General features: G+C 32.8%; 3 protein-coding genes and 1 non-coding gene across 5 annotated transcripts; 3 read left to right on the top strand and 1 right to left on the bottom strand.

Annotated features, from left to right (window-relative positions):
- The first annotated feature begins 1,626 nt into the window (after positions 1 to 1,626).
- Positions 1,627 to 1,707, top strand: TRNAL-CAG (transfer RNA leucine (anticodon CAG)). The gene has a single exon. It is a non-coding gene; the product is annotated as a tRNA-Leu (tRNA).
- A 5,177-nt stretch (positions 1,708 to 6,884) lies between these two features.
- Positions 6,885 to 10,041, top strand: LOC7463688 (inositol transporter 4). Its single transcript, XM_002308762.4, has 6 exons — positions 6,885 to 7,237; positions 7,344 to 7,414; positions 7,501 to 7,836; positions 7,930 to 8,037; positions 8,498 to 9,103; positions 9,311 to 10,041. The coding sequence occupies exons 1-6, from the start codon at positions 7,099 to 7,101 to the stop codon at positions 9,779 to 9,781; spliced, it is 1,731 nt and encodes a 576-aa protein (XP_002308798.1). The 5' UTR covers positions 6,885 to 7,098; the 3' UTR covers positions 9,782 to 10,041.
- A 1,400-nt stretch (positions 10,042 to 11,441) lies between these two features.
- On the top strand, positions 11,442 to 14,740 carry LOC7458517 (inositol transporter 4). Of its 2 annotated transcripts, none has more exons than XM_024604413.2 (7): positions 11,442 to 11,706; positions 12,088 to 12,293; positions 12,439 to 12,509; positions 12,616 to 12,951; positions 13,033 to 13,140; positions 13,295 to 13,900; positions 14,097 to 14,740. In XM_024604413.2, the coding sequence occupies exons 2-7, from the start codon at positions 12,158 to 12,160 to the stop codon at positions 14,577 to 14,579; spliced, it is 1,740 nt and encodes a 579-aa protein (XP_024460181.1). In that variant the 5' UTR covers positions 11,442 to 11,706; positions 12,088 to 12,157; the 3' UTR covers positions 14,580 to 14,740. The 2 variants fall into 2 exon arrangements, with proteins under 2 accessions (XP_024460181.1, XP_024460180.1); XM_024604412.2 differs by having other exon boundaries at positions 11,443 to 11,706; positions 12,104 to 12,293.
- Positions 14,741 to 17,560: 2,820 nt separating this feature from the next.
- LOC7463687 (U-box domain-containing protein 4) lies at positions 17,561 to 19,838 on the bottom strand. The gene is made up of 2 exons (XM_002307860.4): positions 18,219 to 19,838; positions 17,561 to 18,079 (listed from the first exon to the last, which is right to left on the bottom strand). Exons 1-2 carry the CDS (start codon positions 19,590 to 19,592, stop codon positions 17,990 to 17,992), a joined length of 1,464 nt encoding a protein of 487 aa, XP_002307896.2. The 5' UTR covers positions 19,593 to 19,838; the 3' UTR covers positions 17,561 to 17,989.
- Positions 19,839 to 23,854: the final 4,016 nt, after the last annotated feature.

Raw genomic sequence — 23,854 nt, 5'->3', positions numbered from 1 at the left:
CCCACGATACAGAATTCATCTCAAATTAATATTTATTTTGAATTGATTTTAATATTAATTCTATCAATTTAAGTGATTCAATGGACTGACTCGTAATTTGATTAATCTGGTCTAATATCGATTAGGTAAAAACTTGAAGGAATTTTAAAAAACTGAAATGAAGTATCCAGATTGACCCGAAACCCTAAGGTTGATCCAATAATTTAGTGATTCTAAACCCTTTCGAGACCCTATTTTGAAGACATTAATTTTACATGGTGAGCCTTTCCTATCAACATGTCGCCATTAATATTACCATCACTGCTAAACAAGCAAATTATAAGAATTCTTGAAAAGCATAAAGCGGGCCATAGACATAAATGTGAACCATTACTGTCAAGATATCTTTTAATTTTCTATCTTGTTTTCACTGAAACCCTAATAAGTTATACACTCACTCTAGAAATGATGAAATTGACTGAATTATTCAAATATTCATAAAATTAATTTAAAGTAAACCGAATCAAATGATTTTCTGCAAATTCCAGATAATTTTAATTGAAATATTTTAAAAATAAGTTCTGTTAGGTTTTGGTTTTGATTTCTGATTTTACAAATAAAAAAATCAAATTATTTGAACCGAAATTCACCCTTCATTACATCCCTACCTCCATCAATAAACGAATATACTCTATTTTATCATCATGAATTTGAATTTGAATGCAGAAAACAAAAATGGAAAAAAAGAATTAAAAAAAAAAAACTCTTGACAGATATACTATACCTAATTTATGGTATTGATATTGCATTGTCAATTCTCTAGCATTTAAGGCATTAGCAGAAGGGTTATACGAGCTTCTGGTTAGGTATAGCTACAATCCAAAGAAAGAAGGACCCCACCTTCCATATATTTCCTCTCTTAGATTGCGTGATGTTGAATTTTTTTAATTAAAATTTATTTATTTTTATTTTAAATTAATATTTTAAAATTATTTTAATTTCTTGATATTAAAAATAAATTTTAAAAAATAAAATAAATATTATTTTAATACAATTTAAAATAAAAAAACATTCAAGAATCCTCCAACATAAATGATTGATCGCACGAAAAAAAACTTGTGAAGTACAGGAGAGAACATATTTTCGAGGTGAAGACCTCAATGTTTGATTTGACTATTCAGGAATTTTAAAGAGTTATAATTAGGTTTGCTTTGTTGAGCTGCTGTATGCTGTGTTATAAGATCATGAACTATTGGATGTTTTGGGCTAAAATGCTATTTATTTAAAATTAATTTTTTATATTATTTTAATACATTTTAAAACAAAAAATATTTTTAAATATAATAGTTGCAACATTTTTAAACAGGTCTTTAATAACATAATGCAGTGAGGCTTGGTTTGTGCTGGTTTAATGAAAGAATATATATATATTTTTTTAAATATTATTTTAAGATTTTATTTTCGGAGTTAATATGGATCAATTTCCCCTACCAAAAATCAAGTAAATTAAAAACTCTTAACCAAGTTGGTTTTGAGATATGGGCTACGAGCGCATGTCACCAAGAAGGTTGGATTGGCTTGAAGCTGCTCAGCCCATTTAATTTATAATTTAATAAATTAAAAGCACCACGAAGCCTCACAACAAATGTCAAGATGGCCGAGTTGGTCTAAGGCGCCAGTTTCAGGTACTGGTCCGAAAGGGCATGGGTTCGAATCCCATTCTTGACATTGTTTTTTAATTTCATAATAATAACATTTCAATTCTTTATTTTTTTAAATTAATTTCATGTAAAATTAATGATTTTTGAACATGTAAACTGTTTTTTTTTTTTCAAAAAGTAAAAACATTTACTACTATTAATTTATATTTGGGTCTAGATTATTGAATTTAAAATTAATGATAAAATCATGGAACATAATCAATTATTTATCCATTCATTAAAATATGTGAAATGATCGTCTCTATCTCATGTCCACAAGAGATTATAATTAATTAATGAAGCATGATCAATTATAATCCTATTACCCAAATAAGTTTATTGATTTATCCTATAATATCAACTATTGATATTTAAGATATATCACGCTAATAGATTTTACCAATTATCCACTCTTTAATGACCAAGACTCTTCTTTTTCTTTTTAAAAATAAAATATATTTGAGAAATAGCATCATTATATATATATGTTAACTTTTATATATATATATATATATATATATATATATATATATATAAAGTACTAAATATGTTAACTTGATAGAGACTGGATGGAGAAAAAAGTGCTAAACGTTATTAAATTGAAGATATTCAACTTAATTACCTACATCTAGTCTTATAACAAAATAACATAGGGCTACATAAACAAGATAGTTAAAGATACCATAGATGGCATGTTTTGGACCGACAATGAAATGATTATATAAATAGAATGTTTGAAATTGTAGTAACAATTGTTTTTTAAAATATTTTTTAATTTAGAAATGCATCAAAATAATATATATAAATTATTTTTTAAAATTTATTTTTGATATCAATACATCAAAATGATCCAAAAACATAAAAAAAATTTAAAACAAAAAATATTTTTTGAATTTTTGCCAATCTCCATTACGACTGCACTCCTAATTTGAGGTGAAAAGAGATTATAAAGGTTTAAAGATAAATTAGTTTAGAAGAGAAATTTAATATAATGGAAATCAGATATATATTATTCAAACCAAATTTTTGGTATGTTTGGTAATTTATAAATACAAGTCTCTATCCTCTAAAAAAAACTAATTTATTAATTTTCTGATTTGTAAGCTGATATGTAATGATTATTCAAAATTAAGTATAACACCATGTGGTCCATATTCCATATTTCAACTTTCTTTGAAATTTGTATCTGAAAAAAATATTATAGATGAATTTTTTTAATAATATATAGATATGTATATATATTGTATTTGAGAACATAAAAACAAATATATGAGCGACAAACATTTTTAGTTAAAAAAATGTAAGGTGCTGGGAGAAAACTAGGTGTTGTAGGTGTTTATGAATAACAAAAAAAAATAAGTAAAACTAAAGAACAAGAAGAAGATTTGAGAGAAAAACAATCTTATTAAATGTTTTCTCCTATGTATTCCTCTTGAAGAACACTAAATTATGCTTTTGATTACAAGCCTATTTATAGGTCTCAAGTCCTGGATAAATAAGAAATTAAACTACTCAAAGAAAATATTAATCTGAACAGTAAACGTATTATGCCAACTTAACTAGTCGACTGTTTCTGAACTGGTCGACCAACTCATTTAATTGTTTGTATGTGGATGCTCTTATTATATAGACAACATATTCATAGGGACATTTTACAAATCTGTTCTTTAAGAAATAATCATCAATACTATTATACCAAATCCTTGGAGCTTGCTTTAATTCATACAAGGCTTTGTTTAACTTAAAAACCTTTTTTTATGTCCCTTCACTTCATAACTCATAAGTTGTTCAATGTAGACCTTTTCTTAAAAAAAAAACAATTAGAAAGGATGACTTGACATCCATTTGCTAGATCTTCCAATTATGTTGAGTTGTTGTGACAATGATTAATCTAATAGTCTTTGATCTAACAACTAGAGCAAACACTTTATCATAGTCAATCTCATGCTTTTGACTATAACCTTTTTTCCACTAACCTTTCCTTGTACCTCTTCATTTCTCCTTTAGCCTTTTTTTTTTTTTTTTGTAGATCCACTTGACACCTATTAACTTCTTCTTTTTTTTTTTCTAGAAATCAATTTTCATGTGTCATTCTTCTCAATCGATACAATCTCCTTATCCATAGTAATTCTCCATTTTTCATCCTTTACTGCTTCTTCAAACACTATAGGATCACATATAGCATGATGACAATATAGTGTTACATTATCATTAATAGGGTTAGTTACCTCTTATAAGTCATCAAGGCTCCTCATCTTTCTTGGTGGACTATGTGAGCTGCCATTACTGGAACTTCCACTAGAAAAGAAAGATAAAGATAAAGTTGAGTTCATTGGTGATTATAAAGGTGTAGCTATAGGTTCTTGATGATCTTCATATCTCTCATTCTCTTCATTAAGAACTGATAAAAAATCATAGTTCTCACCATCATTTACCTTTCAATCCCATACTCATTCTTCATCAAATTTTACATCTCTATTAATCATCGTCTTTTTTTTCATTGGAATTATAAAGCTTGTATCCTTTGGACTTTTGATCATAGCCCACAAAGATCATCTTTTTGCTCTTGTCATCTAGTTTGATCTTTACTTGATCATTTACATGCACATAACCAATGCTTTCAAACACTTTCAAGTGAGTAAAACTTGACTTTGTTCCATTCCATGCTTCTTGTGGAGTATGCAATTCAAGTATTTTGTAAGACATCTATTTGACAAGTAAACAAGACAATCTCTAGCTAAAACCCAAAACTCATTTGGCATCTTCTTGGTTTTGAGCATGCTTATCGCCATGTTGAAGATGCTTCTATTCTTTATCTCTACCACACTATTTGTTGTGGTGATCGAGGCACTATTAAGAGTCTCTTTATACCCTGACCTTCATAAAACTAATTAAACTCATTAAAACAAAATTCATCCCTCATATATGTTATAAGTGATTTTATAGATAATCACTTTCTTTTTCAATTAATGTTTTAAATTTTTTAAAATAATTAAATACATTAGACTTTTTTTTAAGAAGTATACCCATGTTTTTCTACTATAATCATCAATAAAAAGTAAATAATGCAGATTTTCACCAAATAAGCATGGTTGAATAGAACCACATACGTTTGCATGTATCTTTTGTAGAGGTTGACTTACTCTATATGTAAACTCATTTGGAAAGCTTTTGTGGAATTGTTTGTCTACTAAATATCTTTCGCACAACTAATTTGGATGTATAATAGGTGGTAGACCCTTCAACATCTCTTTTTATGCCGTCATCTTCAAGCTATCAAAGTTTACATGTTCAAGTCTCATATGCCAAAGACAAGTCTCTATGTTTAACAAAAACATTCTATTCTTTGTCATGGTTACCTTTGTAATTATAGCTCCATGAGTATCAAGTAATGTCAAGGTATGATCTTTCATCTTAATCTGATAACCCTTTTCCAATAATTGTCTCAAACTTAATATATTGCTTTTTTTTTTATAGTAGGAATATAATAGACATCACTAATAAATTGATGACTTCTATTTTTCAATTTTATTAGAATTATACATCTTTCTTTGATGAAACCTTTGAATGATCTGCGAAAGTGACATTACATTTAATTGATTCATCAAGCTCTATAAACTTGTCTCTATCTCCATACATGTGATTGCTAGCACCATTATCTAGATACCTTATGTTCTCTTTGACTTGTATTCGTTCATTATGGACTAGTAATAAGGCGGCTTTTTTTCTATTCTTCTACAACAAAATTGGTATTCTCCTCAATCCTTCAAGTTGGATTCCAACAATCCTTGGTATAATGACATATCTTCTCACAATTGTAACATTTAACTTTTGTTTTGTCAAACTCGAATCTTAAATTGCTACTGTCAGATGAACCGGTCAACCGATTTGCTTTATTCGGTCGATCAGTTGACCTATTGATGTTGCCTCGACCTCCTCTTCCAAATCTACCTCTTCCTCATCTTCCTTTATCTTGTCCACACCCTCTACCTCCTTGGATATATCCAGAACCATCTTGCTTCTCTTTTGAATAGTGTATTGAAAAGAGTGTGTGTACCCCTTTATCTTCTTGAATGTCATTAACTCTTTCTTCATGGGTTTGTAGTTTTCCAATGAGTCCTTGAATTGTAAGAAAAATCATATTTTATGACTCCTCTATCATGACCACAACATAATGCAACTTTTTTTGTCGCGAGCGTAAAATCTTTTATACCATACGTGTTTCCTCAATCTTCTCCTTATATCTTTTTATTTGATTGTATATAGTTAGTACTCTAGCAAAGTAATTTGAAATACTCTCCGATTCAAACATATGTAACTTTTCAAAGCCACCTCATAACTTTTATAGGCATACCTTTCTGACATTGTCACCTCTTTGGTTTGAGTGTTGTAAAACTTCTCATGCTTGGTTGACGGTGGTTGTATTAGCCACTATTTCAAAAATGACATTATCTAGACATTGGTGGATGATTGTGAGTGCTTGTTGATCCTTCCTTTATACCTTTTGCACAACCTCTATTTGGGCTAAAATCAACGTTACTCCTTTTATAAGCTCGTCAAAGCCCTTTTCAACCGTTTCCCATACATCTTGGGAACCTAGCTAAGCTTTCACATCAATACATCAAATTTCATAATTATTCCTTTTCAAACGAGGACATTAAAATGGAAAGTTTGTATTGGCCATGTCGAATAATAAAAAACAAGCTCTGATACCATTTGTTGGAAGAAAATTAGGTATGGTAGGTGTTTATGGATAGTAAAACTAAAGAACAAGAAGAAGATTTGAGAGGAAAACAATCTTATGAAGTGTTTTCTCTTGTGTATTTTTCTCTGCACACATTAAATTGTGCTTTTGATTACAAGTCTATTTATAAGCCTCAGGTCCTAGATAAACAATGAATTAAATTACTAAAAGAAAATCCTAATCTAAATAGTAAATATATTCTGCTAACTTAACTGGTCAACCAATTCTTATTTTCAGATAAATCAAAAACTGATTTACTTTTAACATAAAAAAATGTCTATCTTATCCCTCACCAAAAGCTACCTTAAATATCATTCCCAAAAAGATAGCAAAACTTATCCATTACTTTTCTGATTAGGAAAGGTGATGTATTATGACTAATAAAAAATATAATGCGACTCCCTTATGTCAATTTCCTTAATTAAAATCTGAAAATAAAAATAATGATATCTATAAATCATATATAATTAATATTAGAATAAAATCATATGGTTTCCATAAGTGTTTATTATCTCCTCCTATAAAAGTAGTAGTGTTTTTGATAAATCAATGGTAATTCACTAGGTCAAAACCCTTTTGAAAAACTGAAAAAATTTCATTAATTAGTTTCTTTGCACTGTATACTCACTCAGATAAGAGACTTTAAGGCGTGTGAAAAACTGAAAAAATAAAATAATGGTGGAAGGAGGTGTTGTGAAAGCAGCGGACAAGACAGAATTCACAGAATGTTGGAAGGTAACATGGAAGACTCCTTATATTATGAGGCTTGCTTTCTCCGCTGGAATTGGAGGTCTTCTTTTCGGCTACGATACAGGTACATATATAGATTCATTTGATTTTGAATCAGATTAACGTTTTGTGTTTTGTTTCTGGTTACATAGAAAATTCAGTACTAACATGTATTTGTTTATGGGGTGTAGGGGTTATTTCTGGTGCCTTGCTTTACATTAAAGAGGATTTTGAGGCTGTTGGCAGAAACACCTTTCTACAGGTGAATTTCTCTCCATTTTCTGAATCACAAAAAAGGGATATCTTTTCCTGTTGTGCTGATTTTATGTTCATGTTCTTGTTCTGCAGGAATTGATTGTAAGTACTTGTGTTTTAGGAGCAATTTTTGGTGCTGCAATTGGTGGATTTTGCAGTGACAGTTTAGGGAGGAGAAAAACCATTTTAGTTGCAGATTTTTTGTTCTTCGTCGGTGCAATAGTCATGGCTGTTGCTCCACATCCATGGATTATTATTGTTGGAAGATTTCTAGTTGGCTTAGGAGTTGGAATGGCATCCATGACTGCCCCTCTTTATATATCAGAAGCTTCACCGGCACGAATTCGAGGTGCTCTTGTTAGCATGAATGGCCTGATGATTACTGGGGGACAGTTCTTGGCTTACCTTATCAATCTGGCTTTCACTAGGGTGACGTAATTCGAAGCACAACCTTTTTGCTAGCTTCGACTTTCTGAAACTGATAACAAGTTATAATCTGTCATGGCTTCATGCATGTTTCAGGCTCCTGGAACTTGGCGTTGGATGCTTGGGGTGGCCGGAACCCCTGCTCTAATTCAATTTGTGCTGATGCTGTCGCTTCCTGAGTCTCCTAGATGGCTTTACCGAGCGGTAATAATTCCTTCTTTCTCAACAAAATTTGTCTGTACTTTGTTTCAATCTTTAGACAGCAATTGACATAGTCTTTAGCAAAAGAATGGAAAAGCAGGGCTTTTCAAACATAGAAATAAATCTCTATGTTTTATAAAATTTGAATAATATGAACAAAAATAAGACATGAGTATGTTTAAATAGAAGCTAAAATCGATATATCTAATTAAAACCAATTAAAATTAAAATTTTGAAACCTAACTAAGAAATAATTATTAAAATAAATAGGAAAATAAAGAAAAATTATCAACATTAAATTCTGAACCGAACTTGAATATGAAAACAGCCTTAGCCGACAAAAACAAGCTAACCTTTATAGCAAACTCTTAGCTCGATACAAAGATTAAATTAAAATATATGATTTTTTTTTGTTAAAAAAGTCGTTTGTTTGTGCTTCATTCCCCCCCCCCCCCCCCTACAGAACAAGGTTGATGAGGCAAGAACTATTCTCGCGAGAATATATCCTCCTGATGAAGTTGAGAATGAGATAAATGCCTTGAAAGAATCCGTTCAAAAAGAAAAGGAAATTGAAGATTCTATTGGAACAACCACACTCTCTAAAGTAAAGGGTGCTTTCAAAGACCCTGTTGTCCGCAGGGGACTCTACGCAGGCATTACAGTTCAAGTTGCTCAGCAATTTGTGGGCATCAATACTGTCATGTATTATTCCCCGACCATAGTTCAGTTTGCTGGATTTGCTTCAAAATCAGTGGCCTTAGCCCTTTCTCTGGTTACTTCTGGCCTCAATGCTCTCGGCTCCATCATCAGTATGCTTTTCGTTGATAGATATGGGAGGAGAAAGTTGATGATTATCTCAATGTTCGGCATCATTACTTGCCTTGTGGTTCTCGCGATCGTGTTTCAACAAGCTTCCATCCATTCTCCGGGGATTAGTCAAGTAGAATCTGCACATTTTGGTGCCAACTCTACATGTCCAAGTTATTTCTCTAATGTAAATAAAAATAAATGGGACTGCATGAGTTGCTTGAAAGCACAATGTTCTTTCTGTTCCAATGCTGAAAACCAAGTAAGTCTATTCATCCCTCGCCCTGTTTTTGGCCAATTCTGAAATTGATACTAAATGTTAGAGAGTAATATAAACTTATTCCTAGAACCTCACCTAAACTGGTTAACATTTTAATTATCAGAAACTTGTTGAATAAACGGTTACAAATTGAAAGTTTTTGGATTAAGATTTATTAACACTAATTTGATGTGTATTCTTCTGTGATAGTACCATCCTGGAGCCTGCCTAGTTTCAAAAAAGGATTTAAAAGGTTCATGTCTTGCGCAAAAACGCGTTTGGTTTGAGGAAGGCTGCCCAAGCAAAATTGGATTCTTTGCGGTTATACTTCTCGGCTTGTACATTATTTCCTACTCGCCTGGAATGGGAACTGCGCCGTGGATCGTAAACTCGGAGATATATCCACTGAGATATAGGGGTGTAGGTGGAGGAATAGCAGCAGTGGCGAACTGGACTTCAAATCTGATTGTGAGTCTAACCTTCTTAACACTCACTGAAACCCTCACCGTTGCCGGAGCCTTCCTGCTATTCGCTGGAATTTCTTTCCTTGCACTTATCGCCATCTTCTTCTTGGTACCTGAAACCAAAGGTCTACAATTCGAGGAGGTTGAGAAGATGCTAAAGTCTGGGTTCAGACCAAAACTATTCGGTAAAAACACAAAAGGAGCCGATTCTGTCTGAATTTAACGCGGGAAAAAAACACCCTTTTCTAGCATTATATAGCTAGACTGCTTTGCCACATTATCTCAGACAGTGCTTTGCCATCGACATTATTTAATGTTGCTGATGCATTTCTTTGTATCTCATTGGGTATCTGTAATAATGGTTTCCTCCTGTTCTGTAATCATTTTTAATTTCCATGTTAGTTTAAGTTCTTGCTACTATGAACATGCTGATGAGCTCTACTATTATCAAAGCACAGCCCAAACAAGATTTTATTATTTCCATGTGAATTATGTCCTTTGTCTCCACGAAAATGAAGGGATTTTACTAGTATTGTTCACAATTTGGTGCAAAAGCTACCTCATGATTTCTGGTTTTAAATTTGAATCAGCAAAATCGATAGATAAGAGAGAAGCATGAGCACAAAATTAGAAAAATCTTCTAAAGATGGGAAAAGGGCATCCTTGAAATCTCAATTAAGCTCTGACATTACTTTTTCTCATCCCAATCCATTGACAAGGTGCCAACAAAGAAAGCAGAGAGGCAGGTTCAACTCCATGGTCTGTATGCATGTAAAGAGAAGGAAGTTCTTGATGCAGACCACTGCCTCCTATCTGCAGAAGATTGAGAAGAACACACAACTTTGGACTCACAGCACTTTTAGGGCACATAAAAGGAAGTCCCTTTAGGAACTATCATATTTTTCATTGAAATTTTCTTTGATTTCTTTTGATATAATATTCAATTGAAAGATAACAATTTGCAGTGCTTTGTTTCCACAACTTATTCTATGGCTAATGCATGGTTATGTGGGGCTATAAAAAACAAATACAGTAATTTTCTAGGTCAATAACACTGTTTATTACCGTAATAACCATGATATAACACAATAACTAATATTATTATTTTGACTAAAACACCAATTTTTCCACAATACTACTTATCCATAAGATTCATGCGTGGAAACCAAAAAAAAAAGAGAGAAAAAAAGAGGGGGGGAAAAGGAAACGTTCCTTTCGGCCAAACTTGATGCTGGTGTGGGGCCATTTTTGTTTGTCATGAATGAGAAGATTCTTCTCTTAAAATTATTTAATCAAGAGAATATTTATAGAACACATGTTTTCCTTTTAAGAAAGTTTATGACCATTCAAACACGGAAGGAGGTATCTCCAGAAAAGTTGATGTGATTTTCAAATGTCATTTTCATATATTATTATTTTTTTTAAATTACATCAAACCTAGAAATGATAGTTTTTTTACATGGTGAGAGCAAAATACTAGACATATCTGTAAATAAAAGCATTTCTAGGCTTACAACAGAGAAAAATTCAAGACACGAAAAGTTCAGTTTGGATATAAACCAAACCAAATTAAACCAAGATGTTTTTTTTAATAATATTTTTTAATTAATTTTCATGATTTTTATGCTCGATTGATTTTTTCAGTTAATTTTTTTTTGGTTACTCGATTTTTTAAAAACCCCTGGTTATTCAATGCGTTTATTTTGATTCTCACCTATTTATCTTTGTTTTGCAGTAGTAGGTTTCACAAATTTAACGGTTGAGATTTTGGAAGGTAATTTCACAAAAAAGGATATAATTTCACATACACACATAATTTATCCATTTATAGGAGGGAATTTGTTTACAAGATAACATCACCCTGTCAAAAAATTTACATGTGTCAGACTTCTTCTAGGAATCCTTAAATACTGTATTAATTACATGATCCAAAAATCAAGAAAACCAAGTCAATATCACCTTCTTCTTTTTTATTTTTTGATAAATCAACATTACCAAATTTTATCTCTTTCCGTGTCGTGTCATGAAAGTATAGTGTATATTTAGGACTAGTACTATGGGCATATCCATTTGAACAGAAGGCATCATTGTTTGCACCCAGAAAAGGGTTTAGAAGAAGAAGATAAACAGTCTATAGTGAAGGTAGTAACAGGTTTCATTTTGTTTTTTCTCTTTTTGGGTTGTTTTGAATGTACTCTGCGTGGTTATAATTAAGATAATCAAAGCATAATTTGAAAGAATCTTTGTGTTTAATTTTTTTCCCAGAGACAAGGAAGTAAGACAGAGAGAGTGTAAATATATGAAGGATTCTTGATTTACATTTGTTTATTAGATAGATTTGATCTGTTGTTTGATGTAGGATTAATAGTCTGCTTGGCATTATAGATAGTGAAGATTCTTAATTTGATCTATTCGAGGTTTTATCTTATTTTTTCATAGGAATTTGATGCTTTGTGTCAATAGTTGTCAGCGTCGATTGACTTTACTGTAAAGAGGTGTTTATGAGGTTCTGATAATTTTCAGGGCTGTGAATTTGCAGATTGTATCTCAATTTATCAGTTAGCTCCTCTGAAATTTACTTCCATCAGCAAAAATGGTGGAAGGAGGTGTTGCCACTGCTGACAAGACAGAGTTTACAGAGTGCTGGAGGACTGTATGGAAGACTCCTTATATCATGAGGCTTGCACTTTCAGCTGGCATTGGAGGGCTCCTGTTTGGTTACGATACAGGTAAAAAATTCAACTCTTGGATAGGTTTTATTAGTAGCATGGATGGGTTTTCAAGACTGTCTGTCTCTTATAAGTTTGCTTTAATTTGTGGTCTTTGTGATTTATTAAAACATAGTAATGAGTCTTTTGTTATGGCAATTTTTAGGAGTTATTTCTGGTGCATTGCTGTACATTCGTGACGATTTCGAAGATGTTGACAGAAAAACATGGCTGCAGGTGAGTTAAAATATGTTTTACTATGTTGTTCTCTTGAGAGAAAGAGATAAGAGATATTTGGGATCATCTATGTTCTCGCTTTGATAAGTTTGTTTCATATCGGCAGGAAACCATAGTGAGTATGGCTGTCGCGGGAGCTATTGTTGGTGCTGCGTTTGGTGGATATATTAATGACAGGTGGGGCAGGAGAGTGGCAATTTTAGGTGCCGATGTTGTGTTCTTTTTTGGTGCAGTTGTCATGGCTGTAGCTCCAAAACCTTGGGTGATTGTTATCGGAAGGATTTTTGTTGGCTTGGGAGTGGGAATGGCATCCATGACTGCTCCTCTTTACATCTCGGAAGCTTCACCTGCAAGAATTAGAGGCGCTCTTGTTAGCACAAATGGATTGCTAATTACTGGAGGACAATTTCTGTCTTATCTTATCAATCTTGGTTTCACCAAGGTATGTGTTCTGACAATCACTACTTGCTCCTTAACCTCTCGAAGTCAAACAAAGTTTTAATGTCTCAAAATCATGTTTCAGGCTCCTGGAACCTGGCGATGGATGCTTGGAGTTGCTGGAGTCCCAGCTGTGGTTCAATTTGTGTTGATGCTATCACTTCCTGAATCTCCTCGATGGCTCTACAGAAAGGTTATGATCATGCTTCTTAAAGAAACTCCCCACATGTTTAAATCTATTATAAAACACTGAAATTTGTTATCTCGCAAAAACGATGATGTCCTCATGGACCAGTCATTCCACTCTAAGATGTTTTGTGCTACTGCAATGTGTTTTTGATATTCAGGACAGGGTAGATGAGGCAAGGGCAATCTTGGAGAAAATCTATCCTGCTCATGAAGTTGAACAGGAGTTGAATGCCTTGAAATCATCCGTTGAAGCCGAGAAGGCTGATGAAGCTGCTATTGGAGAGGGCATGATAACTAAAGTGATGGGTGCATTTAAAAACAAGGTAGTTCGCAGGGGACTCTATGCAGGTATCACTGTTCAAGTTGCTCAGCAGTTTGTGGGTATAAATACAGTCATGTACTATGCCCCAACTATAGTTCAGTTCGCCGGATTTGCTTCGAACTCAGTTGCCTTGACACTCTCTCTCATTACTTCTGGCCTAAATGCGGTTGGCTCCATTGTTAGCATGTGTTTTGTCGACAGATATGGAAGGAGAAGGTTGATGATTATTTCAATGATCGGAATCATCTCCTTCCTCGTGATCTTATCTGTTGTGTTTATTGAAGCTTCTAATCATGCTCCTAAAGTTAGTGGGATTGAGACAGCCCACTTTGGAACAAACTCTACTTGTCCGCGTTTCTTGACAGCCTCGGATGCATCAAGGTGGAGCTGCATGACTTGTTTGAAAGCTGATTGTGGGTTCTGTGCTAATGCAGTCAGTGAAGTTAGTTCTTTCACTTTCTCAATTGTTTGGCTATACATTGTGCATGCTGAATTACTTAATTTTTCTACACGAACCCTTGCTACGTTCAGTGAGTTGTTACTGTTAATTTGATCATACTATAATATCCTTTAATAACATTTTGAAGTGTACAAGTTTATCAACCTGACACCGATAATGATTTTTTTTACATGAACAGATCCATCCTGGAGCATGCCTGGATTCAACCAAGGCTATCAGGGGTGACTGCCGTGCAGAAAAACGTGTTTTTTTCGAGAAGGGTTGCCCGAGCAGATTCGGATTTCTTGCCGTCATACTCCTCGGACTATACATCATTTCCTATTCTCCTGGAATGGGAACCGTGCCATGGATTGTGAACTCAGAAATCTATCCATTGAGATATAGAGGTGTTTGTGGAGGTATTGCTGCTGTGTCCAATTGGTGTTCAAATCTCATTGTCAGCGAATCATACTTATCTCTCACCGAAGCTCTTGGTGCCGGTGGCACATTCTTCTTATTTGCCGGAATTTCTACCATTAGCCTCACGTTCATATACTTCTTAGTGCCTGAAACTAAAGGCCTGCAATTTGAGGAGGTCGAAAAGCTACTAGAGGATGGCTACAAACCAAGATTATTTAGAGGAAAGAAAGAAAAATCCAAGTACCAAGTTGAATCTGCATAAAAGAATTGCCTTTAACACCCTAGGTTGCAATTACATATGTTAGTTACAATTAAACAGCTCTATTGTTACTTTAATGAATAAAACTAGGGCAGCATGTTGTTGCCAATTGACTGAATGATGCATGAGCCATGTAGCTATAACAATGAATCTTTCTCGATCAACTTCCTGTGGAGTTAGTTATTTGCTTAAAGTACTAACCCTTCGTGTTTTACAAAGCTTCAAATCGGCTCGCAACCCAGCAAACAACCGCGTGGAAGGATAAGAAGGAGGAACCGACACTTAATTATTTTGACTACGTTCAATCTTCACTTACCTTGGACTAGCTTTGAGATTGCGGCCATGAAACGGCTGGACATGAACTTCGCTGACTACCTCGGGAAGTTCACACTTGGGTCAGTGAAGATAGGAATGTTCAAGTGGGCTTGTCGTTTCTTGTTTCGAAAATAGAGGGTTTGATTCAGAAAAATGTCCAGATAGCTGGATTATTTTTATTAAAATGATATCTTGCAGCTAAATCATTCTAGTTTCACAATCAACTCAACTAGGTCAATGATCACGAGTCAATCTAGCCAGATTAACCAAGTCAATATCTTTTCGTGTTTAACTTTAACTCGACCTGGATAATGGATAATGCTTTGAGTTATGGATTTTCAGGGTCAACCTGCTAAATCGAGCTCGGTTTGAACTGAGATCTTTTGAGAGAAAAAAATAATATAAATGTTAATTAAACGATATACTCAATCAAATTTCTCCAGGTCCTTATCCAGCAATAATTCCAGGTCTATAATATCCTTTTTCATTTTCACAAACTGCCATTTTGCAGACATGGGAGCCAACCTTGGCAACGAAATACTTGAAGCCCAAAAAGGGTCTTGATTTTCGGCTGTTCCCTTCATTAAAAACCTATATTTTGCCATGACCGGGAAGTTTGTGGCGGCAGCAGAAACTGATAGGATAAGAGCATCCCTTTCCTCAGAAATCATCTAGCAATTGATTAGCTGGTCAAAACACACAGGAAATTTTTTTCACTACTCTCACATATATTGGTCCAAATCCAGAGGCTTTTTTTTATATATAAAAATAACACAGCTGGTAAAATTTAAGTTCTATCGGTATTTGGTAATTTAGCGCATGAAATTTTTTAAAATTACTTCTCATGTAAAAATAAATTAAAATAATTTCTTTAAATTTCTTTTATTTTTAATATTAGTATATTAAAATCATAAAAAAAAAAAAAGGATTTAAAGGTTGCATGCAACCCTTTGATTTCTTTTAAGGTTACACTGCTGAGAATAATGTATTGAATTTCAACTTGTTGCTCTTATTTGTATGATATTTTCCCAAGTTTTTTTTCTCAGCTGTGCTACTCTCGAGGGGAAATATACTTCAACAGCAAAGGATTGTTGCTGGTGAGAGGATGGCTGCCTGCCTAACCTTTCCATAATAAGCAAGTTGTTCATTAAGAAGAAGAACAAACAAAAAATCATGTCAGTGAGCGCCCAGAATTTGGTCCCTTTGAGCCCGTTTTCTATAAAATATCAAAAACCCTAGGAAGTAGCAGGACAACACATAACTGCTCTGCCAGCTGCTACACATTGAACAACGACAGGGAAAGTTTATAAAATGCTGCAAGGAAATCCATGGTGCGATTTCAGTGGTTGGTGGCTTTCTCCGAGGCTTATTTTTATGCTCTTGTTGCGATGCACCGCCATCCTACTTACTTTGCGGTGTTTGAGAGGGGAGTCTTTTTTAAAATATATATTTTTTTAATTTTTAAATATTTATTGCTATAAAAAATAAATTTTTAAAAATAAAAAATTATTATTTTTTATATTTTTTAAAAAACTACTTCTACTGTTATCCCAAACAATTTTATCCCAAAGACAGTGTTGATATTGATATTATGTTGGAGAGTGATATTTAAAGATGTTTTTGAATTGAAAATATAAAAAAATTATATTTTTCAAGATTTTTTTTTTGTTGTTAATATAAGCTCTTCAAACTCATATAAAAAGCATTAATTTAATATTTTTTTAAATAAAAAACAATTCAAACAATAAACACTATCACAACAATCAAACAATGAAACTCGATTAATATTATAATAATAGTTATTATTTAAAATATTTTTTATTTGAAAATATATTTAAATAATTATTTTTTATTTTTTATTTTTAAAAATTTATTTTTAACATCAACAAAACAAAAAAAAATCAATTTTTTTTAAAAACAAACACTTTTCAACTGCAAATACAAATAAAGATTTCTTCTAAGATTTGAAAAGATAGTTTTAAAAACTATGATTCATATTGATTAACCTAACAATTTTAAAACTGTGAAAGCAGCAAAACGCAATTTAACCACACAACAGTGTACTCCCATCAAAGGAAGTACAGCAGACACATAGGTGGGGATGGAAAGCACATAGCACAAAAAACGACTCCACACCAAAGACAAGGAGATCAAAGGGGCCTACCATGCATGACATACATATTCATGCGCTTCCATCAAATAAATATTAACTCTTCTCTTGACCTTAGATTCAAACCCTTCAACAATGGTGAAGGCATGAAACCATTGCCTTCCTTCTGGTAGCAGAAATTCTGAGCAACAAAAATGGTAATCAAAGGAGGAAATGAACACAGATTGCCGATGCAAAATCATTCACTTGGGGTAATTCTTGACTGAGTGAACTTGCACGAGGCCTTATCAACATTATAAGATTTTAAAGATTTCTTGCCTGTTCTTTATCAGACAGAAAGCACATGACCATACAAGGTACAAGATTGCATTTTTCTGATACCAGAGACATCTCTAAGGGAGAATTCACCATGCTGGGTGAAAATCCCAGAAGATCTAGTGCCACGAGGAGAGAGATCAAGAGAACAGAAAATGTTCACAATCTTCAGATCTAGTCAATCTAGATTGCCCACTAGCAAAGCTGAAATCAACACAACATACATGGAATCCAAGCTACAAGATGCAATAAAAACATGCTGCAAGAAGGAGCACGCTCTTTTATCTTCACTAGTTTAATTAAACAAGAACAATCAGTAAACAGAATTTGGGTCATCCAAACAATACACAAGGAACAAGCCCAAATTCCCATCATCAACCAACCAAAACCCGCAAATCAAACAAGTAATCCTCCTGTGGAAATTCCATCAGAATCACAAACCCCCCAACTTCCAAAACTTAGTTCAAGTCAAACTCGTACATCTAAACCAAGTCAGTCTATGAGTATTTCTCCCTAGCTTCCCCTAATTTCCCATTTACTAATCATTCCATCCAATTTATCATCCACACTGTACAAACCATGCAAAAAACACTACATATATATACACACCAAGAACAGCCAACCACTCATTCTAATCAGTACTAGTAATTACCTCTAAGAATAGTAAAAAAGATCAAAATCCACCACCTCTTTGAGGGCTTGAAGATGAAGCAGCAGCAGACTCTTGCCTTGGTTCTCTCAAGTACCCAAGTAGCCTCTCAGCCTGCACCAACACCACCCCCACCATCAATACCACTCCAATCAAAACATTAATAACTCTAACTAATGACTACTGGGATCAAAATTAACTTGAAAAGCTGTAAAAACTAGTACTGAAACCATCAGAATCAACAAGAATTTACCTTGTTCTTGGCGGGAATGCTCCCATTCTGCGAAAGCGCAACAAGAGGAGGAATTGCACCTTCTCTGACAAGTAAGCCGCGATTTCTAACACTATCATTACATAATTGCAACAAAGTGACAACAGCAAACTCTTTCCCTTTAACAGAACCATCTTCAATAGCCTCAACAAGTGCAGCAATCCCACATTCTTCAACGATTGTTTCTCTCCCTTCTTCAATCGCAGCCAAACTACTCAACACCACCATTGCCTTCTCCGCCATCATCCCTGCCCCTGCCTCCACCACCATCCCCACCAATGGCTTAACTGCCCCAGCAGCCACAGCCCTCTCTTTATTCTGCTTTATCGAACAAATCTTATACAATGTGGTCAGTGCATCCTTCTTGCCCCTGTTTGAACCATTAATCAAAAGCGATACCAATGGCGGTATCGCTCCACAAGCTCCAATCGAGTTTTTGTTCTCTTCAATCAAAGCCAGACTAAGTAACGCACACGCCGCGTTTTGCTTAGCATTTTCAGTCCCAGTTTTAAGCACATAAACAAAAGACTTAATCGCACCCGAATTCGTAATCCTCTTCTTGTTCTCCTCGTACAATGACAAGTTCAACAAGGCCGTCACCGCATGTTCTTGCGCCCACGGATCACTTTGTTTAAGCAACGGGATTAAAGCAGAAATCGCCCCCGATTCACCAATCAACGCCCTGTTATCCGCTCTATTCTTTGCCAAAAACCTCAACTTTTCCGCAGCAGATCTTTTAACAGTAATCGACGGAGACTGTAACCCGTCAACACAGATGTTCACCGTCGGCTGAAGATCCTCCGGAGAAATACTTTCAATGATTTCCGTGGAAAAAGATTCCCTTTGTAAGAACCCATGACAAGGCTCAGCTACAATTTCCATTGATGGGTTCTTCTCCTTACACCCTTCCACTTCACCATCACGCATTGGAGACGATGGCAAGCATGCAAGACGTTGCAGTTCTCCAGAAATATCTGAGCTGCAGCCAGAAAAATCAGAAAAAGCTTCTGCAATATCAAGAAACTCCTCCTCCGAGGAAGACGACGTCGACAACAACTTTTTCTTAAAACTGCCATGATTGCCATTGCTATTTTGGTTTAAGGTTTTCGCGAGCTCGCCGAGTCGCATGTCAATGACAGACTCAGTTAAGTTTTCAGAATCGAAGGGAGTTGAAGCAGCTGAGTTGTTGGGAAGTGAAGCGAAGGAGCTGGAGCTTGTCTGAAAGAAAGTAGAGCGGATGGTCCGCATGGAACGGCCGGCGTGTCGGTGGATTTTGATAGGGGAAGGAGAGGCTGAGGTTAAAGGGAAGCGATTTGGAGTGGAGTATTGAGAGTGGGAATCTTGAAGGGAAACCATATTTTGGAAAAAGAGTTGTTCTTTTTCTTTTTCTTTTTCTTTTTGAGTTATTTCAATTCCTCCTCGAATGAAATTAAATTGCCATGGAATTGGATGTTTGGAGTTTCAAGAAAGTTTCATGGTGGGGAGAGGGAGAGAGAGAGAGTGATGAAGGAGAATCGCTTTTGCTTTGTCCAGGGGATGATGATAAAGTTGCATGGTCACAGGGGGACGCGCTTTGAGCGCTTATACAACCTTTGTTGCATAGCTTAGAGGGCATTGTTAGATTACTCGGTTTAAACTCATACATCATCGGGTCAATTCGAGTTCTTAACTTTCGAAGTAACGTAGAATCAAGAATGGCTTTTACTTGATGATAAAAATTTCTTAATTTTTTGCTGCAGAGTTGTCAGACAAGATATAGGGACTGATCGAGTTTAAATTGATGGATAATATCTACAAGCAATCAATCCGATCGATTCGAGTGAATTATTTTTATTAAATTTTTTTTTTTTTTACAGGACATTAATGACGTTGAGTTTGAATTAGGATTTTGAAATCGTGGTATTGTTTTTAAAGTTTTTAATTTTAAAATATATTAAAATAATAATTTTTTTATTTTTGAAATTTTTTTTTATATTGTTATATTACAATTTAAAATTGTGGTAATAATTGTTTTTAATTTTTTTAAAATTTTAAAATATATTAAAATAATATTTTTTTATTTGTTTAAAGTTTATTTTTTATATTAATATATTATAATGATCTAAAAGCAGAAAAAAATTAATTTTAAACAAAAAATTAATTTTAAAAGCTCTTTGACCTGATTGGGTTGACCTGAAATCTTTAGCTCGACCATAAACCGAACAAAAAACATTGATTTGACTAGAAAACCAAACCAAAACTGAAATTAAAGCTTAAAATGAATCAAACTTTAAAAAATAAAAAAACACAATTTTTTTATACCAAAAACAGATTAAATACAAAAAAATCAAGAACACCGAAGAACATTCAAACCAATTCCAGCAACAAGAATTCTAATCCGGACTAGATTTCAAGAAACCAAAAGCATAAAAAGGTTGGAAATCATTTAAGGATAAAGAATCTGACATCCATTCACTTCGGTTAGCACTCACAAATTACGATTTCATCAAAATGGATCTCGGATCAAAAACCAAAATCATAATATTAAAACCCCAAAAAACTTTTAATCTCATGCAGTTTCGCACCTGTCAAACTTAATAATCAGCCATAAAGTTCAACATCTTTTTCAATTAGGTCCTTGATTTTTTATTTATGCAAATTGACTCTCAATTGACCATAAAACTTTTAATTGTCTTCAATTTGGCCCTTAAGTTTGCTGATTTAAGTCTCTAAAGTCTCGTGTCTTTTATGGTTTGATCATTGATTTTGAATTTCTTCAATCAAGTCTTTAATTGCCTATTTAACTTTAATATTTATGCAATTAAGCCTCCGATTTGACTAAATTACCTTTTCAAAAGTGCAATCCAACCCCTGAACTTCATTTTTTTTCCAATTAGAGCCTAAATGGAATTTGAAAACCAATTTTTCTTGCAATTAAATCCTTAATAAATTTAATTAAACCATGCAAAATTTCAATTAAGTTATTAAACATCCAATTTTAAATTTCTCTTCCCGAATTAAATTTTTCTTGTTAATAGGGCTTTTATAGGTCAAAATTGAGCTATCAAATTTTCAACTTTGGGTATTTTGATTTTCTTCAACCAATCTTTAACAATTGTTTTGGACATTTTTCATGTTTTTTTCACTAATGTATTTTTTTCGAACCCTTTTTTATTTTTTTTTGTATATTTATGCGAGGTCCCAAGATGGGTAACAATAACCTTTTATTTCCAAGTTGTTGGTGTTAAAGAATAATATAAATTATATTTTGGGACCTCACCTAACAGCTTAAGTTATTGGGTTGAGATGGTTCTTTGACATGATATCAAAGTCTTGATAACCAAGTGATCACGAGTTTGAATCTCATCATCCCCATTTATTTGATAAAAATTAAGCACAAGATAGTGTGGGGCTATACGTGTTTCAAACCCAAAAGACTTTTTCTTGAGAGGTGTGTGAGAGAATAATATAAATCATACTTTGAGACCTCACATAACAACCTAAACTATTGAGTTGAGATGGTATGACACAATCAAGCTTTTATGAAGCTTAACTTTGTCTTACTAATCTATAAATATATATGTTAGGCTTTCTGTGTGATTTGTTAATAACATATCCCTATGATAAGTCTCCATCTAACTATCTAGAACCTTCATTTTTCTTTCAATCTAGCTACATCGGTTGGAATTTATATTAACCTAAATTAATTTAGTGTATTTAGAAGGATTAAAGTAGAGAAACACTAATTATTATTTGAAGAAAACATAACAAAAATTTATTGATTTACTTTATAAATTTTATTTTTTTAATTGTTTTTTGTTTTGGTTTTTTAGAAAAAAAATAGTTAATAATTTTAAAAATAGCAAAGACTACTTACATCTCATTAAAAAAATCATAAAAAAACATTTTTTTTTAATTTTTAATTTTATTATTTCAAAGATAAAATATCCTAAATGATCAAGGCAAGAATAATGGTTTATTTATGTGATTTTTCTTTAAACAATTTTATATTGTAGGTCTCCAATACAGACCACACGTGCGGTAAAAAAGCTTAGCCAATGCTCATTATTGATTATCATCTGTCCGATCAAATATCTAACGTTCAACAAAGGATTCTATTGGCGGGATTGGTGATCAAACAGTTAAAGCTATTAAGGAACAGTTTGTTATTATATAGGAATTATTTTTTAAAATATTTTTTACTTAAAAATTTATTAAAATGTTTTTTTTTAAATTTATTTTCAATATCAGCATATTAAAACAATATAAATATATTAAATAAAAATTAATTTGAAGAAAAATATTTTTCCACCGCAAATACAAACATGTTCTAAAAACCTGAAACATTTGCATGGAAAGCCACATCAGTCGCACGTGCTGGGAGACGAACCTATTAAAAGTACTTTAAAGCATAGTTGTCAAACCTGAATTTAGAATATATCATCTATATAAAAACAATATTGTTTTAATATTTTTTTTTAAATAGTGTTGATGTGAGTTTGATTAGGTTAATTAGATTACATATTAATCCAACTTGATCTAAGGAGTTTAGCTAGATGAATACCAAAATTGATTTAAACTAAATCAAATTTTAAATTTTAAATTTTAGAATAATTCATTAAACCAAATGGAGTTTAATAATTATATGTTGAAAAGTATTTTCAAACCAAATTTCATGTACCAACACTAATTTTGTTATAGTTGAGACTTGAACCCAATAATCTATGTTTGGATTATTTTTATTATTTGATAGATATACTTGTTTTCAAATTAATTTATATATTAACAAAAATTTTAAAAAAATAATAATTAAAAAACATATATTTGTTATCTGTCCACGTATTTAGAAGAGTACATCTCTTTAATTATCCAACATTTTTCTTAAAATTATCAACATTTTAATCCACCTAGCTAGAAGAAACTTACTTTAGATTTGTTCTAGAAAAAACTTTCTAAGCAATTATTTGTCGTCAAACATTTAACAAATTCATTAGAGAGTGTGGGTTGGTATAGACTTTAGGGAAAGGTCAAATTAAAAAAATGCTTCCCTTCGAAAGCATTGTTTTTCTTCTAAGTTTCTATCTGGTCAACTAAGTTCAACTTGAAAGTGTCATATTCTATGGTTTCCTATTCCCATGGACTCCTTTTTTTCAGTCACTAATCATAGTCTTTTTTATAATCATAATTTAATCAAAATATGTTATGTCAAGGTTAAAGTTAGGTAGGTAGGTGCAAATAATTTGGGAGAGACGTGTGTGTTATTTTTGGCTTCCTAGTAATATAATGTATAATTATAAAAGTTAAATCCGCGGTCTAGGATCTAGACCAGCTCGACTCTAGCTAAAAATTAAAAAAAAAATGATTTTGTTTGACTATGTTAAAAATTTAGATTTGCCTCGACCTACTCGACCGCAATCTAATTAATTTAATAAAAATTTCTTTGAATTTTTTTAAAAAATATATTTAATGAAAATAATATCATTTTAATTTTATTTTTTAAAACAATTTAACCTAAGCTGATTTTTTCTAACCATAATCTGGATCCACCCATTATCAATTTTTAAAACTATGAATTAAGGTTGTGGGATCTCTTAATTTCTTTACGGATATGCAATCATTATTAATGGATTTTTTTTTTC

The sequence above is a fragment of the Populus trichocarpa genome, chromosome 6, assembly GCF_000002775.5.
Source record: "Populus trichocarpa isolate Nisqually-1 chromosome 6, P.trichocarpa_v4.1, whole genome shotgun sequence".
NCBI classification, from domain to species: domain Eukaryota; kingdom Viridiplantae; phylum Streptophyta; class Magnoliopsida; order Malpighiales; family Salicaceae; genus Populus; species Populus trichocarpa.
Note: the sequence above shows the minus strand (reverse complement) of the source record. Positions and strands in the feature narration are given on the sequence as shown.

Excerpts from the sequence above, each read along its gene's own strand:
- LOC7463688 (XM_002308762.4), top strand. The coding sequence starts at position 7,099 with ATGGTGGAAGGAGGTGTTGTGAAAGCAGCGGACAAGACAGAATTCACA. Across the intron at positions 7,415-7,500 it reads GCAGAAACACCTTTCTACAG|GAATTGATTGTAAGTACTTG; the intron begins GTGAATTTCTCT and ends CTTGTTCTGCAG. Across the intron at positions 9,104-9,310 it reads GTTCCAATGCTGAAAACCAA|TACCATCCTGGAGCCTGCCT; the intron begins GTAAGTCTATTC and ends CTTCTGTGATAG.
- LOC7458517 (XM_024604413.2), top strand. The coding sequence starts at position 12,158 with ATGGTGGAAGGAGGTGTTGCCACTGCTGACAAGACAGAGTTTACAGAG. Across the intron at positions 12,510-12,615 it reads ACAGAAAAACATGGCTGCAG|GAAACCATAGTGAGTATGGC; the intron begins GTGAGTTAAAAT and ends TCATATCGGCAG. Across the intron at positions 13,901-14,096 it reads GTGCTAATGCAGTCAGTGAA|ATCCATCCTGGAGCATGCCT; the intron begins GTTAGTTCTTTC and ends TTACATGAACAG.
- LOC7463687 (XM_002307860.4), bottom strand. The coding sequence starts at position 19,592 with ATGGTTTCCCTTCAAGATTCCCACTCTCAATACTCCACTCCAAATCGC. Across the intron at positions 18,080-18,218 it reads GCATTCCCGCCAAGAACAAG|GCTGAGAGGCTACTTGGGTA; the intron begins GTAAATTCTTGT and ends GTGTTGGTGCAG.